The 17,455-nt window shown below is 49.6% G+C and overlaps 1 protein-coding gene and 2 long non-coding RNA genes across 11 annotated transcripts in view; 2 read left to right on the plus strand and 1 right to left on the minus strand.

Moving 5' to 3' along the window:
* LOC310754571 overlaps positions 1-15,784 on the minus strand; it is a 30,142-nt gene extending 14,358 nt beyond the window's left edge. For all 3 annotated transcript variants that reach the window (XR_014543870.1, XR_014543871.1, XR_014543872.1), the window contains exons 1-3: positions 15,665-15,784; positions 12,725-12,802; positions 10,533-10,738 (exon numbers count right to left, since the gene is read on the minus strand). This is a non-coding gene — a long non-coding RNA (uncharacterized lncRNA). The remainder of the gene's footprint in view (positions 1-10,532; positions 10,739-12,724; positions 12,803-15,664) is intronic.
* Positions 1,255-11,724, plus strand: LOC310754578. 2 transcript variants are annotated; one of them, XR_014543884.1, is made up of 4 exons: positions 1,255-1,365; positions 1,752-4,246; positions 9,328-9,479; positions 10,939-11,724. It is a non-coding gene; the product is annotated as an uncharacterized lncRNA (long non-coding RNA). The 2 variants fall into 2 exon arrangements; XR_014543885.1 differs by lacking the exon at positions 10,939-11,724 and having other exon boundaries at positions 9,328-9,584.
* A 145-nt stretch (positions 15,785-15,929) lies between the features above and the next one.
* The window catches only part of FUBP3 (far upstream element binding protein 3), a 63,913-nt gene continuing 62,387 nt past the window's right edge, over positions 15,930-17,455 (plus strand). For 2 of the 6 annotated variants that reach the window (XM_083596424.1, XM_083596428.1), the window contains exon 1: positions 15,945-16,077. Coding sequence is in view for 3 of the 6 variants with exons in the window: in XM_083596421.1 (XP_083452547.1) it covers positions 16,212-16,301 (90 nt within the window). In the remaining 3 variants the exon portion in view is untranslated. Of the gene's footprint in view, positions 16,117-16,161; positions 16,302-17,455 lie in introns of those variants that run through there. The other 4 variants (XM_083596420.1, XM_083596422.1, XM_083596421.1 and 1 more) reach the window with 3 other exon arrangements.

Genomic DNA, 17,455 nt, shown 5'->3' on the forward strand with positions numbered 1-17,455 from the left:
TCTGCTGGATCTCTCAGCGGCGTTTGATACCATCGACCATAACATCCTTCTGGACCGTCTTCAGGGGCTGGGAGCTGGAGGCACTGTCATACAGTGGTTCCGCTCCTTCCTCCTGGGCCGTGTTCAGAAAGTGGTGGTGGGGGATGAGTGTTCAGACCCCTGGGCTCTCACTTGTGGGGTGCCTCAGGGTTCTGTCCTCTCCCCCATGCTTTTCAACATTTACATGCAGCCGCTGGGAGAGATCATCAGGAGGTTTGGGCTGGGTGTTCATCAGTATGCGGATGATACCCAGCTCTACCTCTCTTTTAAATCAGAACCAGTGAGGGCGGTGAAGGTCCTGTGTGAGTGTCTGGAAGCGGTTGGAGGATGGATGGCGGCTAACAGATTGAGGTTGAATCCTGACAAGACAGAAGTACTGTTTTTGGGGGACAGGAGGCGGGCAGGTGTGGAGGATTCCCTGGTCCTGAATGGGGTAACTGTGCCCCTGAAGGACCAGGTGCGCAGCCTGGGAGTCATTTTGGACTCACAGCTGTCCATGGAGGCACAGGTCAAATCTGTGTCCAGGGCAGCTGTTTACCAGCTCCATCTGGTACGTAGGCTGAGACCCTATCTGCCTGCGGACTGTCTCGCCAGAGTGGTGCATGCTCTGGTTATCTCCCGCTTGGACTACTGCAATGCACTCTACGTGGGGCTACCTTTGAAGGTGACTCGGAAACTACAACTAATCCAGAATGCGGCAGCTAGACTGGTGACTGGGGGCGGCCGCCGAGACCATATAACACCGGTCTTGAAAGACCTACATTGGCTCCCAGTACGTTTCCGAGCACAATTCAAAGTGTTGGTGCTGACCTTTAAAGCCCTAAACGGCCTCGGTCCAGTATACCTGAAGGAGCATCTCCACCCCCATCATTCTGCCCGGATGCTGAGGTCCAGCGCCGAGGGCCTTCTGGCGGTTCCCTCATTGCGAGAAGCAAAGCTACAGGGAACCAGGCAGAGGGCCTTCTCGGTAGTGGCGCCCGCCCTGTGGAATGCCCTTCCAGCAGATGTCAAAGCGATAAACAACTACCTGACATTCAGAAGACATCTTAAGGCAGCCCTGTTCAGGGAAGTTTTTAACGTGTGATATTTTACTGTATTTTTGGTTTTTATGGAAGCCGCCCAGAGTGGCTGGGGAGGCCCAGCCAGATGGGCGGGGTATAAATAATAAATAAATTATTATTATTATTATTATTATTATTATTATTATTATTATTATTTTAAACACCTGCTGAAAACTTTTCTATTTTGCTAGGCCTATTGTGCAGTTTTATGTTTTATTGCTGCAAACTGCTTTGATTTTTTTAATTACATCCCTTAACAAGTTAGGTAAAGGTAAAGGTAAAGCTACCCCTGCCTGTATGGGCCAGTCGTGTCCGACTCTAGGGTTGCGCGCTCATCTCGCTCAAGAGGCCGGGAGCCGGCGCCATCCGAAGACACTTCCGGGTCACGTGGCCAGCGTGACGAAGCTGCAGCTGGCGAGCCAGCACCAGCGCCCCACACGGAAACGCCGTTTACCTTCCTGCTATAAAGCGGTACTTATTTATCTACTTGCACTTAAGGGTGCTTTCGAACTGCTAGGTGGGCAGGAGCTGGGACCGAACGATGGGAGCTCACCCCGCTGCGGGGATTCGAACCGCCGACCTACTGATCGGCAAGTCCTAGGTGCTGAGGTTTTACCCACAGCGCCACCCGCGTCCCCCTTAACAAGTTAGATGTTTCTAAACACATACACCTCTTCCCATCCTCTGTCAAAGTAAGCAAGATACAGTTCAAGGACATATCCCAGTAGAGAAAAACGATTGAGGAGGGTGCAAAGGAAGGGTGATGAAGGGTGTGGCCTGGGGAGAATTTCAAGGGCCAGATAGCAAGCCCTGGAGGGTCGTTTTGGGGCCCCAGACCTGCGGTTCTCCACTCGCCTTTAAAATAATTACTGCTGTCCTGATACAGAACCTATAGAGATCAGTTAAAATAACAAAGCAGAATGTGGCATTTTAACAAATCAACCCACAACACTCATTGTCTCAAATCTCAAATGGATTTAAAGAGAGAGTGTGTGTTAATAGATATTGGTACCAGTTTCATCTCTAGGGAGGAAGTAGCTGCATTTCATCTCTTGGTCTTGACCCTTTACTACGCTCTTTATAACTCTCTGACTCCAAGGGGCTTCCTGCATTTTCAGGGAAGGAGGAGTTAAACACATTGAACACCAAGAAAAATCAAAGGATTATAGGTTTGCAGTTGGAGTGTCCATCTGTCAGTGTCAAAAGTAAAAAAAATCCTGAAGTCCCCAGGCCTGATTGTAAATGAGAAGGCTGCTTCATTAGAACTCTCCATTCGGAGAGGCCATTCAGAATATATGCCAACTGTCTGAAAATCTATCTATCTTCTGGTCTCTTAGAATAACTTAAATATAGATGCTATTACCTCCTGTCTCTGTCCCCTCCTCCTGCTCTGAACCAGGGATGGGGAACCTGTGGACCTCCAAAGTTTTTGTACTACAACTGCCAGCATCCCTGATCATCAGCTATGCTGGCTGAAGCTAATGGAAATTGGAGTCCATCCATATCTGGAGGGCCAGTTTCCTTAGCACTGACTTAGCAGATGGTACAAAGTCCTCTGGAATCATCCAGGCTTGGTATATACAGCAAGACTGTGTCCTTCCTGTTGCCTCTGGCAGATAAGCAGAGATAAATGTTGTGCTTGCCAGATTTCAGGCTCCTGGTTTTAATCTGCCCAAGTTGCTCAGAATACCTTGGTACCTCCTAGGTATGGATTCAGGTGTTCGTGCCTATGGCCCAGCCCTATTCCTTGCACTTACCACCTGCTAAGTTTGGATGTGAGGACAAAGTGGACACAAAAACTGCAACCAGGACCAGCCCAAGACATTTGGGCACCTGAGGTGGAACCCGAAATGGTCCCACCACTTCCTACCAGGGGATAAGGTGAGGAAAGATCTACATCAGGAACAACTGGGGAAGGAAGACTGACATTGAGATCTGCCGTTCTGGTAGATCCTGCTGCCTGAGGCAGTTGTCTCACCTGGCCTCATGGGTGGGCTGGCCCTGAATGGAATGACTCCCCTTGTGAAAAACTACTGCAGCTATCCTCCTTTTTACATCAGTGAAGTAATATCACTTTTCTCTTTCTCTGGACTCCGTCTGCTTCATTGCACTCATTCTGCTAACATTCTTCACCCCCATATGCAACCATATCTGTCTGTCTGTCTGTTATATATACAAACACACACTACATATCCACTGCACACTTCTCTCTAGCACTCCCTGCTGGGTGTGGAGGGGCCGTGAGGCCGCCACGGCTCAGCGTTTCCAAAGCTGTTCCCTGCTGAGCCTCGTTCTTTTTGCTCCCCTCCCCTGCCAGTAATCAAAACAAACACTTCTGAAGATAAAACGAGTTGCAGCGGGCGCTCAAAATAAATAACTAATTTCTCCCTGCATGATCTCAAGGAGCAGGAGAGGCGTGAATAGCGAGGCCCAGTGTTGGTCCGAGCAGAACCCCCCGGAGTGGTAATTCGAAGGATGACAAACATGAGGCAAAGGAAAATGCCGAAAAATGGCTACTCCCCGTGGCCCTTTTGCAAAGGAGCTATTGCAGGGTTTGGAAATAACGAAGCCGTCGATGGGGAGAGGGGATATTTTCTCATTGAGGCTGAGTGAAGTGCCAAACAGGCTACTATTACGGCAGCTTTAAGAGGTGTACGAAAGAAGAGAAAATGGAGTGGTGGGAAAAGGGGGGCAGTGAAAAGAGAGGTGGGGAAAATGAAAATGAGAGGTGAGGTGACTGTGCAAAAAGAGTGAGTGAATTTGAGAGAGGGGATGGGGGGGGGGGGAGAAGGCGCAGTGGGAATATTTACCTGAGAAAAATTGGCCTTCACATTATTTATTTCATTTTATTTCCACAACTCATTGGTCCCCCCTCCAAATTTTCGTAATTTCTTGAAATTTCTTAAACCTTTATATGAGAACACATTTAAGGTGTGTGTGTGCGCACACACCCCTCCCTGATAACCATGAGGGGATGGGGAGAGGGGGGGAAACCAAACACCCCAAAACAAAAGAGAATGTAAAGAAAACAAAATATCTACAGTTGTTGAGATGAGAGAGAGAGAGGGAGAGAGAGAGAAATGAAGGAAGGAAGAGCGAGAGAAAATAAAGGCCAGCATCCATAATTTTCTCTGTGGGGCTTTGAGGTAATTGAGCCATTTGGATAAAAATAAGGCAGCAGGCCCCTTAGGTAAAAGGAGCTTTGCAATCCAAGGAGGTTCGAATTATGCGTCTTGTATCACTTTGAATCCCCCTCACCCCCTAGCGCTACGCCGAACCACTTTCCTCTTTTCTTCTTATGTGTATTTTTTTTAAGTACCCTGTCAAAATGTCCTTAGATGAGTACAGAATTTCAGCTGTCACAACTAATTTTGATTCTCCTGAATGCTTGTGTGTGTGTGTGTGTGTGTGTGTTGAGAAAGGGGTGTGTGTGTCTGTATGCGGAAGCTCTTGTAAGGAGAAGAGTGTTGTTGAATCAAGATTTCTTTTCTTGTCATATATATATATATATATATATATATATATATATATATATATATGAATGAGAGAAAAAAGATTTACATCAAAAATTTGTTTCTGGGGAGTGTTTAAGGACTGTAATTTCCTCCTCTTTCAATTACCATTTGATGCTGTCTGATTCCCTCAGCTCCCCCCCCCACCCGAGCTTCATTTTGCCGCTGTTTTTCTTTCCTCACAAAAACGCCGTCAATCTTTCTGTCAGCTTTAAGCTGTCAGCTGCCTAGCTGATCCATTTCAAAAACACCACAGGCCCTGGGGTTGTCAAGAGTGCCCAAATGCCAGATCGTTTTCCTTCCTGATCTTGACGTAATTTTACGGCACACTTGCCTTACAACAGAGTTTCTTGGGGAAGGTGACATGGAAAGCGGCCATGGTTCCTGCTTCAAGTTTCCTGCCTGGTGCACATTTGCCCCTCTATATATCTCAACATGTGTTGCCAACAGCTGTAGCTCTCTTTTTGACATCACATTTACCTCACAAAACAACAAAGGTAACTTGAAGGTGTCTGGTCGCAGCTAGTAGCACATACTATCTACACTACAGATATACAGCTTAACTGTCATGGCTTCCCCCTGCAAAAAATCCTGGGACCTACTGTTCAGTGAAGGTACTAAGAATTATGTTTTAAGTCTGTACAAACTCACTCCACTCAGACTTCAGGGCCAGCAAAAAGGGAATGTTTTTTAATTGAGGCCTGGTATGGAACACAGGAATTTGCCTTCTATTGAGTCAGGCCAGCCCCACACTGCTCAAAAAAGCAGTGTGGAGCTTGCATGGAGTCTGCCGACCTCCTCTCCCTCAGCTGTAGGGCGGCTGAGGGGGATGTGGCGGGTGGACGCAAGCCCCACACTGCTGTTTTGGGTAGCGCGGAGCCTGCAGGTGCCCCAGCCACTGCGTCATTCCCAGAAGAGATGCGTAGCTTGGGCACACTGCAAGCCCCATGGTAAGTGCTGCCCCCTGGGTGATTGGTGCCCAGTGTACCCCCTGCCCCCTAGCTACGCCTCTGTTCTGCCCACTCTCCAGCAGCCACTATGAGCTGCCAAAGGGAGGAGGCTGGCAGCGGTGGCCATGGAGAGGCTCTGCCAGCTCATCCTCCTCCTGAGCTCGGCAGTGGCGGTTATGGAGGGGGAAAGTGGGACATTCCCGGATCCAAACAGAAGCTGGGAACGCTTCTGTGAATCCGGGATGTCCCACAAAAACTGGGGTGGTTGGAGGGTATGAGCTGTGTTGTTACGTATGTTGTACATATATGGGTGTTTACTAGTTAATGAAATACCTGTTCTAAATTACTACATTGAATCTAGGACATGGGTAGGCAAACTAAGGCCCAGGGCCCGGATCCGGCCCAATCACCTTCTAAATCTGGTCCGTGGATGGTCCGGGAATCAGCGTGTTTTTACATGAGTAGAATGTGTCCTTTTATTTAAAATGCATCTGTGTTATTTGTGGGGCATAGGAATTCATTCATTCCCCCCCCCAAAAAAAATATAGTCCGGCCCCCCACAAGGTCTGAGGGACAGTGGACCAGCCCCCTGCTGAAAAAGTTTGCTGACCCCTGATCTAGGACTTCATTTTCACAACACATTGCTGGGGTGAGATGAAATGTGTGCAGGTTTTACAGAATAAGTGAGGGCTCGTCATCCTTTATCACTCTCATATGAGGCAGCTAAGGAACAGACAAGGAAGAAAAGGATGCTGACATATTCCCCTTCATTTACCTTAGTGCCTCCTGGAAATGCCCCCTTTAACTCCATCCATTTCCTCCTCCCTCTCCCCAATTCCTTCTCCTCTCAAGCTTCCTCATCCCCAGAACCCTAAACTGTCTCACCCATCTACCTCCCTCCCAACCATATTTTCTCCCTTCCTCCATACGCCACCTTTACGTCCACCCAATTCCTCCCTTCTCTTCTACCTTGCCATCAGAAAGCTGAAGCTGTCATACATAGAGAGACCCTTCTTCTCTGCAGCAAGGCCTTTCCTTAACCTCTCTTCAAGTTATTTTCTACAAACCAGAGTCCCCTCCTTTTCCTCCTGCTCCCACCCGCTCTGCCTTTAGTCCCTTAGGAGAAGCCAATGAAAACAGCACGGTGATGGACTAGAGAAAATATAGTTGTTAAATGTTCAGAAAAAGGCAGAAGCCCAAGGCAGTACAGTGGTACCTTGGGTTACATACACTTCAGGTTACATACGCTTCAGGTTTCAGACTCCGCTAACCCAGAAATATTACCTCGGGTTAAGAACCTTGCTTCAGGATGAGAACAGAAATCGTGCGGCGGTGGTGCAGCGGCAGCAGGAGGCCCCATTAGCTAAAGTGGTGCTTCAGGTTAAGAACAGTTTTAGGTTAAGAACAGACCTCCAGAACGAATTAAGTTCTTAACCTGAGGTATCACTGTATAAGTTCCTCAACTAAGTTTATTCAACATTTGTCAGTGACAACAGCTCACTCATAGGAACACAAGAACCAAACTGACTGGACAACACAATAATAATCCCAAGCATGTTGACAGCTGACAGTTGAAAGAGAATGCGCTTACTTACCATTAGAACGTTCGTCTACCAACGCTTCTACGATTGATTAGAACGCGCCTTGTAACATAAAATGTGTTGAACCCAATACATAACACTCCTCCCCCCCAACTTCCTAACAAAAGGAACAAACATAGTCATCAAGGTGTGCCGGCCTTTTCCGCTCCCGCTGGGACTGTCAGGGTTCCTGTGCTCGAGTGGGTGACCCAGGAGGTTCCTCCAGTACCCAGGAGGTGGGTGACCCACGAGGTTCCTCTGGTACCCGCAGTCTGAGTGGGGTGGTCAGCAAGGCCGGCTCGGAAGGGGTCACTGCCGATGGATCCACCGAGGATTCCGGCCTGAAGTCGCCCTGCTGGGATAACTCAGTCACTGGCAACCCGTCTGGTTCCCACCCTGGCCTGGGCACAGAATCTCCTGAAGTACCCATTTCTCTGTCCTCTGTTTTCCACTCGAAGTTCCGTGTTTGGACATGCCCTGGCTCTGATCTGGTCAAGGTGTCTCTTCCAAACCGGTCCCTCCTCCAACCCTACATTGTAGGAAACCGGACCTGTACAGAGGGCAATGATACCAGGAACCCAACTGTGTCTGGGCCCATAGTTTTGGACGTACACAGTGTCCCCCGGGGAGAACCCTCTTGGACCCCCCTACACCACAGTGGATGGTCATTGCTCAAGAGCCCAGTCGGGCTCCCCATAAGCAACTCCGCTGGGCTCCGGCCAGTCACTGCACTTGGGGTGATGTGTTGGGCCAATAAGAACTCCACTAACTGGAGAGTCCAGTCTCTATGCACTATGTGCCTAAGTGCATCTTTGGTGGTATGGACCATGCATTCAGCTTGACCGTTAGTGGCTGGGTGAGAAGGAGCGGAACGAATGTGGCGGATTCCATTCTTGGTTACAAATTCTTTAAATTCCGCCGAAGTAAAAGCGGTCCCATTATCACTCACCAGTGTTTCTGGCAAGCCGTGTGTCGCAAATAGCTTCCTGAGTGCATTTATAGTCACTCTAGGGGACATGGTTGAAGTCAGCACCACCTCGAGCCATCTGGACTGAGAATCGACCACTATTAGGAAGTGTTGGCCCTGAAAAGGCCCCACGAAATCCACGTGCACCTGAGACCATGGGGACTGTGTGGACTCCCAGAACTATTGGTGCCTTGGGTGGATCCAGCCAGGAGACCTGGCAGGGCTCGCAACGTTTCACCCAGCCCTCTATCTCTGCATCTATGCCTGGCCACCATACATAGCTATGGGCCAATGCCTTTATCCAGACGATCCCCGGGTGAGACACATGCAGCCCTTCTAAGACTTTTTTCCTTAACGGGGGGGGGGGACTATGACACGGCTACCCCATAACACGCATCCTCGGTGAGTAGACAGCTTGTTTTTGTGGGCTGTGTAGCATGAAAATTCTGGACCTGGCTTCCCAGGTCACCCCCTCCCCACCTAGTCCGAGACGCGAGACAACAGCCTATCTTTCGTGGTTGCGGCAGCAATGTTGGGTTTAAGCGCAAACGGGACTCTACGGGCCTTGACCTGAATGGGTTGTACAGTGGAGTTGAGCCGTAGGGAAATCTGGGGTCCGTTGTACAGGCCCAAGGTTCCATTGAAGACTGCTCGAAACTCCTGGCAGATTGATTCGAAATCTGCCCCTGGGGAAATCTGATTAAACCCTGAAATACCTAAGCCTAATAGCCCGAACCATGCTAGGCTTAGAAGGCTAGTGAATGGGCCTTCAGTTATGATGAGGTTCAAATTCTTTGTGTACTTCTTAAACTGGACCTTGAAGGTGCCCACCCCCTTTAGCTCAATTCTTTTTCTGTGGAAGTCCTGCAGCACTATGGGGGCCAGAGAGGAGGACTGCCGTTAGCGCAAAGCTCTTTCAGAGTCTTAGCAGATATTATGGAATAGGATGAGCCGGTATCCAACTCTATAGTGCACGGGGTTCACTCTATCTTGAGTTGTACCCTAAGCTTATTGGACCCCAGAGACGGAAGTTGAAGTACCCTGGCTGGAGAGGTGGACTGTAACTCCTCCTCTATGTAGGCCTCATGGACACGTTGCTTGGGTCATGCTGCGGAGGTCTTGGAGTGGCAGACTCGACCAATGTGCCCAGTCTTCCCACAACGGCGACATGCGGCGTCCCAAAACCTGCATGTCCGACGCTCGTGGTTTTCTCTGCAGCTGGTGCAGGTCCCTCGAGGTGTGTCAGATGAACGCTGGTTCAATGATGCACTCGTAGCTTGGGAGCGGTGGTGTCAGTTGGATCGGTCCAAAGCTCAGTGGACATCCTCATTGTGGGGACCTACAGAAGACGACCAGTCTTGCTGGATGCGGTGAGTTCTCCTTTCGGTACGTAGGCTGCAGGCCGCCTCATGGGCGCTATCCTTCCCAAAGTCTGTGGCCATATTCATTGCTTCCATCATCGTGATGTCGTCTTTTGCCAGCAGCTTGCTGAGGAGACGGCTGTCTCGCATGCTACTGATGCGATGTTAGCGAATTGACTATACATCGATGTTAGCGAATTGACTATACATCGCAATCACCCGGAGCGCTATGATATATTCACTCGCTGACTCTTGCGCTTGTTGCTGTATGTACAAAGTCATAGTGGTGGTGGTTCTTAGTTGGCTGAGGCGCGAGGTGTCTTGTCATAGCCTGTGTCAGCTCATCGAAACTGCATGCCTCTATGTCCCTGGGTGCCACCAGACCTTCCAATAGAGTGATGGCGGAACTTCCCAGCACCGTCAGTAGCACATCCACCTTGTCTGCCTCCCTAGTGAAGCCTTGTAGTCGGACGCAGCTCCTTATTTGGCAGAGCCACTGCGGCCATTCTGCAGGTTGGCTCATATTGAAGTCCGGTGGCGGCAGACTATGACTGGTAGCCATCCTCAGACCTGGAGCAGTCGCTTGTGTGATTGTGGGTGGTTGCGAAGAAGTGGCAGGCGCGGTCTCGTTTCCGGGACTATTTGCCGAGTCCAGCGTGGTGGTGAGGTCACGCTTACTGCGAAGCAGCAGGCGGTGGTGCTGCGGTGCGGTCTTGGGCCTCTGGCAGCCGGTGGGAGCTCATCAACACCCCATCCTTGTTGCCAATGTTAAATGTTCGGAAAAAGTCAGAAGCCCAAGGCAGTATAAGTTCCTCAACTAAGTTTATTCAACATTTGTTAGTGACAACAGCTCACTCATAGGAACACAAGAACCAAACTGACTGGACAACACAATAATAATACCAAGCATAAACTGACCATTGACAGTTGACAGTTGAAAGAGCATGCACTTACTTGCCATTAGAACGTTCGTCTACCAACGCTTCTGTGATTGGTTAGAACATGCTTTGTAACATAAAATGGGTTAAACCCAATACATAACAATAGTAAAGAGAGACATACCCTTTTTCTTCAATCATGGAACTCAAGGTGATGTATGTGTAGTTCCCAGATAGTCTTCTATTCAGATTTTGATCAGACCCAGACCTGCTTAACTTCAGCAAGATGCTGGACTCATGTGCCTTCAAGACCATATCCCAGGACTTTTTACAGGGCAGTCTGTTATTCCAAAGTGTTCTCCATTTGAAGGCCACCTGGTGCAAGTTCAGCTTAAACATAAGAAAAGAGATCAGAGTCCTTGAAATATACGTTTATCAGTAGCGAGCACCTGGACAGGTCACCTGGTCACATTCTTCCCCATTACAGGGAAATGTATTTATTTTTACATTATAGTATTTGTTTCTAATTTGCAACTATAGATCTAAATGAGTGCATAATTTTTTAGTGCAGATTTGTTTTCCTCTTTCAGGGGTGATGCACTTCTTTTATGGGGGACAATGGATAAATGGCCACCATGATTTCAGCCCTACATATAAGGCTATGGATAAGAAATGTGTCATAAATAAATCAAAATAAATATATAAACATATTTTATTGGCATCCATCTGTCTCGAGAGACAACAAAGTGCACCTCTGGGTTGAAGTCAAACAGCTGTGTTAGCAGCACTGAAGTGAGCTCCCAGGAGTGCAAACCTGGGAAGTGTGAACAGAGGTCCTGGGCTGCCCAGACAGTGGTCCCCTCTCAGCCTTGCTGCTGTGACCCAAAGGAAAGCCCAGCAACACCCTTGGCAGCAGCTTGGCTGCAGGAGTTACCGGAAGGAGGCACACAAGGCGCCATTCTGAAGGAGGTTCAACTGTCTTAGGGACTCCATTCCATATTTGTGTAGGGTTTACTCCATAGCCTTTACTTCTCCTGAAGAATCCCATAAGGCAGCAGAGGATCAGAGTTTTCCTTCTAGATGGAAACCTTTTCCTAGTTTAGCCAACCAATCAAAGACGTTCCTGGGGTGTGACCGCTGTCCCATGCTGACAGCTTCTAGGAGCTACAGGTGAGAGCTGAGTGCAGGGTAGGCCAAAGGGGGACGACCCCAGAAGGAATATGACATGTCCCCCACCAGAGATTCTACCCCTCCCCTAACACGCCATACACTCCACATAAACTTTTTGAACATGTATATAATATATACATCTATTACAAACATATATAACACATGTAATAAATATGTATTTTTATAACTATTTTTATTGATTTTACAAAAACCAAACAATATAGCAAAATGAATGGGAATGCACAGTGATCAATTCCCACAAAAAGTATGTATCAAAACATGGGCACATCTGTACATTTAAAGCCTATTTAAAGGACACTGCTTCCCCTCCAAAGAATCCTAAGAACTTTAATTTGCTAAGAGTACTTGAATTTTTTCTCTGCAATGAGTAAAGTGGTTCCCAAGATTTTGTGGGGGAAGCTCATGAAATGTGCTTTAAACTATGGTTACCAGATGTCCCCGTTTCCCGGGGACAGTCCCCGGATTTACAAATCTGTCCCTGGACAAAATCTGTCCCTGGAATGTCCTTGGATTTCATTTAACGTCCCTGGATTTATATTTTAAGTGTTGTAGATTTATCAGTAGGGAATGGATGTTGCGTGATTAGTTCAACGGCACAAGACACATCATATAGGGACTTCTGGTGAGGCAAAATGGTGGATGCCACAGCAGCAAGCAGCTCCTGAAGCCACCCAGAGCCAACTGTGCTACCAGGCTGGCTCTGGGCTGCTGAGACTGCTGCTGCCGCTGCCACTGCCAAGGGGGAATCTAGGGACGCCTGCCGCGTCAACTGGGGGAACCGCTACCCCCGCCCCGTGACCCAAATTGAGCCGGGAGTGAGAGCCCAGCGATGCTCCGGGGCTGACACAGGGAGAAGGAGGAGAGGAGGAGAAGCAAGAGAGAGAAAGAGGAAGGAGAAAAAAGAGGGGAGCCCCGACCTTGCTCTGCCAACTGAGGACAAGAAGTAGGAGAGCACCAGGAGGGCAAGGACATGTGGCCAAGCCCAGGCCCGATCTGAGCCTCCTCCACTGTGGCTAGCGCTCCAAGAGAGCAGGTCAGGGCCTAGAGGAAGGCTGTGCGACAGAGGAGACCACAAAAGAGAAGATATTACTTCTTAATTTTTTAAAAAATAACTTTTTTAAAAAATCCTCTTTTTTTGTTAAAAAAATGTCCCTGGATTCGTTGAAAAAAATCTGGTAACCTTACTTTAAACCCAGGGCTTTTTTCAGTCAGAACTTGCCAGAACTCAGTTCTGGCACCTCTCAGGTAGGTGACATTGCCAATCTAAGAGAACAAGGGAGGCATTCATGGTGAGTTCCAGCACCATTTTTTTCTAGAAAAAGACCACAGTTTAAATGTATAGTGTAGATATGTTCAAAGTCTTTGACGAGACCTTGAAAAGTCTCTATGAACTTGGTGGTTTTTATCCATGTTCATTCATCTTTGCATAAGGAATAAAACTTAACCAGACTGCATAGAATTTGTCTGTGGCTTCACTTTTCTAGTGTGCACAACATTGGCATGTTAGTTGATCCATTAGTACCAAATCCCAGAGCTATCAATGCCAATTATCATCAAATGAGTGCTCATAGCTATCGTAAAGGTAAAGGTACCCCTGCCCATACGGGCCAGTCGTGTCCGACTCTAGGGTTGCGTGCTCATCTCGCTCTAGAGACCGTGAGCCGGCGCCGTCCGTAGACACTTCCGGGTCACGTGGCCAGCGTGACGAAGCTGAAGCTGGCGAGCCAGCACCAGCGCAGCACACGGAAACGCCATTTACCTTCCCGCTATAAAGCGGTCCCTATTTATCTACTTGCACTTAAGAGTGCTTTCGAACTGCTAGGTGGGCAGGAACTGGGACCGAACGACGGGAGCTCACCCCGCCGCGGGGATTCGAACCGCCAACCATACAATCGGCAAGTCCTAGGCACTGAGGTTTTACCCACAGCGCCACCCGCGTCCCCCGTAGGGTTGCCATATTTCAAAAAAGTGACACAAAAGTTGTTTAGCCCTTTTTTTTGCCCAAAGTTGTTGAGCTTTTGAGCTATTTTTAATGAAATTTGCCAAAAACAACACTTCCAACATGGGCTGCCATAGGTCTGGAATTTTCCAGACATTTAAGCAATTTCCATGTGGACACTGTTTACAAGGGCTGAATACGAGCTGTCAGGGGAGTTCTGGATATATGGCAACCCTTACTCCTTAGTGCAATCATCAGAGGGTAGTTAGAACTTTAGGGCCCAAATCCTGATTGTAATAGTAAAAAATAGAGATGGGGGGCCCCTGCAATTTGGGGTTTGGCATTGTGGCCTGATTGGTTATCTGCCGTGGAGGCTGGTCCGTTGGGGTGAATGGAGCACTGCGCTGCCAACCTGTCTACCCTCAGCCAGCTCCCAACCAGTTGCTTTCTTTTTTTACATCTCATCCAGGGGTGGACCGGCCTATCGGCTTCCGCCTCCTTAGTCTCAGTGTTGCTCACTAGGAAGGAGGATGTGGACCAAGCTAGAATTAGTTGGCTCCTCCCTCTCATTGGCTCTGGCTCCACCTACTGTTTGGGCTCTCTGTTTTCCACCCTAGCAGTTGAAATAGGCACCAACCTCCACTATTTATCTGACATGCTTTGTGAAAGACACAGGGCTTTTTTTCAGGCAGAGCTCACCGGAGCTTAACTCCAGCACCTCTCAGGTTGACACCATTGCCATTCTAAGAGAACAAGGAAGGAGTTCATGGCGACTGCTGGCATCTTTTTCTAGAAAAATAGCACTGAAAAGGCCTGTAGGAAAAAACGTTGAACTAATGGGCAACTCCATGAATGTTGGAAGACTGACGCAATGATGGCCACCAACCTAGATAAGTTTCCAGTACGTTTCTGAGAACAATTCAAAGGGTTGGTGTTGACCTTTAAAGCCCTAAATGACTTTGTCCCTGTAATCCTGAGGGAGCATCTCCAGCCCCAGCATTCAGACCCATGGGCCTAGTTGGGGGTGGCAGGGGGAGCTGGCTGGCAAGGATGTTATTTATATATGTTTGTTAGAAGGGAAAACCCCATTGAAAAGTGGCAGGGTGAGGCACCTAAGTGAATCATCACACACGAGGGGGGGGGAGCTGTGTCAAAAACTAGTGAATGGGCCCAGAACTCCGTTCAGTGGAATGAGCAGGAGGGTCACCTTGCCACCTTTTGAAATACAGGCAGACCCTGCCCCCCACCATTTCTTTCGGTTGATTGGGGAGGAATGTTTGTGGCTAGAGCATGGGTAGGCAAACTAAGGCCCGGGACTGGATCCAGACCAATCGCCTTCTAAATCCGGCCCGTGGACAATCCGGGAATCAGCGTGTTTTTACATGAGTAGAATGTGTCCTTTTATTTAAAATGCATCTCTGGGTTACAGTGGTACCTTGGGTTACGTACTTAATTTGTTCCGGAGGTCCACCACTTTAGCTAATGGGGCCTCCTGCTGCCGCCGCGCCGCCAGAGCACGATTTCTGTTCCCATCCTGAAGCAAAGTTCTTAACCCGAGGTAATATTTCTGGGTTAGCAGAGTCTGTAACCTGAAGTGTATGTAAACCGAGGTACCACTGTATTTGTGGGGCATAAAGAATTCGTTCATTCCCCCCCCCCAATATAGTCTGGCCCCCCACAAGGTCTGAGGGGAGAGTGGACTGGCCCCCTGCTGAAAAAGTTTGCTGACCCCTGGACTAGAGTGTTGGACCTTGGGAGACCACGGTAAATTTGTGTAAATAAACCCATATATCCTTAAACACTAGTATTCACCATTCCTGCTTCCAAGGAAACTGAACATGGCATAAGCACCTGGAACCCTTGGAATTTTGCGCAGCTCAGTGACTTGGGCAGCACGCAACAATATTGTTCTTCTCGTTGTTGTTTAAATTATCTGAATATAAAATGTTAATTCAAAAGTTGCAACAAGTCTGAGCCCTGCACCTGGCATAAACATTATTATTTAAATTATACAAACATAAAATGTGACTCCAAAGCTGGAGTTCTGCAGGTTGCATACATCATCATCATCATCATCAAAATACAAAAGGTGACTGAAAGCGCTGCAACAGGCCTGAGTCCTGCAGTTGCCCTGAATCATGCAAACAGAAACGTGGTGAACGTTAAAACTAGATTAAAAAACAAACCCGCAGCAGGTGTGCTTTTGATCACCGCAAATATACACAGTACATATTGTATTACCCTTTAAGGCTCCTCCCCGTCCCGTCTCCTCCTCTCCTAGGCTCCTCCCATCTGGGCCTTTCCTGAGGAGCCACGCGGAGCCCGCCCCTGGCCACGTGACCCCCTCCTCCCACCCGCCTCCACCGGAAGCAGAGGTTCACTCGGCTAGCGCCGCGCCTCTTTCCCGGCCTGTCTCTCCTCTCCCTGGCTGCCCCTCCCTCCTTCTACTTCCTGTCTCGAGCGGAAGCGAGGGGCGGGATTTCCCTTTCCGGGTACGGGTCCCCAGGCGGAGAGAGAAAGAGGGAGAGGGAGAAGGGGGGGAGGGAGAGGAAGGCGAAGCGAGATTGAGCCCCCGGGCGCTGGACGGAGGAGAGGCTGAGTGAGTGAGCGGCCGGCAGGAGCGGCCGGGCGGGGGGAGGCCCAGGAGGAAGGAGGAGGCCCAGGAGGAAGGAGGAGGCCGAGGCGGCGGCGGGAGGAGACCTGGGCCGAGGCGGCGGCGGCGGCGCGCGCGTCATGGCGGAGCTGGCTCTGGGGCCGAGCGCGGCACCCGCGGGGGCGGGGAAGAGCGAGGGCTTCGTCGACGCGCTGCACCGCGTCCGCCAGGTAAGAGCGGGTGGGTGGGGGCGAAGGCCGCATGGCAGACGGCGAGGAGGGCCCGGCCTGGCCCCTCGCCACCCCGCGCGCCTCGGCCTTGGCAGCAGGAGGAGGCAGCATATGGAGAAGTGGGGAAGGGTAGCCCCTCGGGCCTCCTCCTGGGGTGTGTGGGAGGAAGGGAGGCCGGCGCGAGGAGGCGTTTCTGGTCCTTTCCAGGGGTCTGCCCCGAACTGTATCCCATCCAGGGGCCATAGCGTGGCGCGCGAGACAACTTCCCGAGTTCTCTGGCGTGGGTCGAACTCAGTGTTGCCTGCACTGGCAGGCAGAGGCTGTCCAGCGTTTCAGGCGGATTGGTGTGTGTGTGTTGGGGGAAAACTCGACGGTCCTGTGTAAAGGAAACGTTCCTAGCACTGAACTGTGGCCGCTTTTCCCAAACGAGGCAGACTGCGTTGCCCACACTGGCAGGCAGTGGCTCTTAAGGGCTTTCAGGCAGGGACCTTTCACAATCCCACCTGGAGATGTGGGCATGGGGGAATGGACTTGGAGCCACCAAGCCACAATTCTGTCTCTTAAAGAGGAAGGCAAGATTCTAGTCCTTGTGGTTCTGAATAAAGGGATGAGTTAAGTGGGTGCATGAGAAAGCTGTCTTATACCTAGTAAGAACGTTGTCCTGTTTAGCTTAGTGGGCTGGGATGGGGTAGGCTAAGCCAGGGCAGGAGGAGTAGGCATATGGAAGGTGGGCCCACCACAACTCCTCCTGGGAGAAGGGATTCCATTGTGGGAAAGGGTGTGTGTCAAGTGTGGAGAGACATTTTTCCCCATGGGACACAATGAGGCATAATGTAAGTTGGAATATTGGAGTCTGTTTATCTCAGTGTTGTCTACATTGATAGGCAGCAGCTTTCAGCAGTTTTTGGCAGGTGGTCTTTTCCTAGCTGTGGCTGGAGATGCTCCTGAAGATTGAACCTGGGGCCTTCTGCATGCAACAGAGTTACAACCATTCCCCATAATATAGGAACACAGGAAGCTGCCTTACACTAAGATAGAGCCTAGGACTTGCTGATCAGAAGGTCGGTGGTTTGAATCCCTGCAACGGGGTGAGCTCCCATTGCTCGGTCCCTGCTCCTGCCAACCTAGCAGTTCGAAAGCATGTCAAAATGCAA

Source organism: Podarcis filfolensis, assembly GCF_964270895.1.
Source record: "Podarcis filfolensis genome assembly, chromosome: Z".
Classification (NCBI taxonomy): Eukaryota; Metazoa; Chordata; class Lepidosauria; order Squamata; family Lacertidae; genus Podarcis; species Podarcis filfolensis.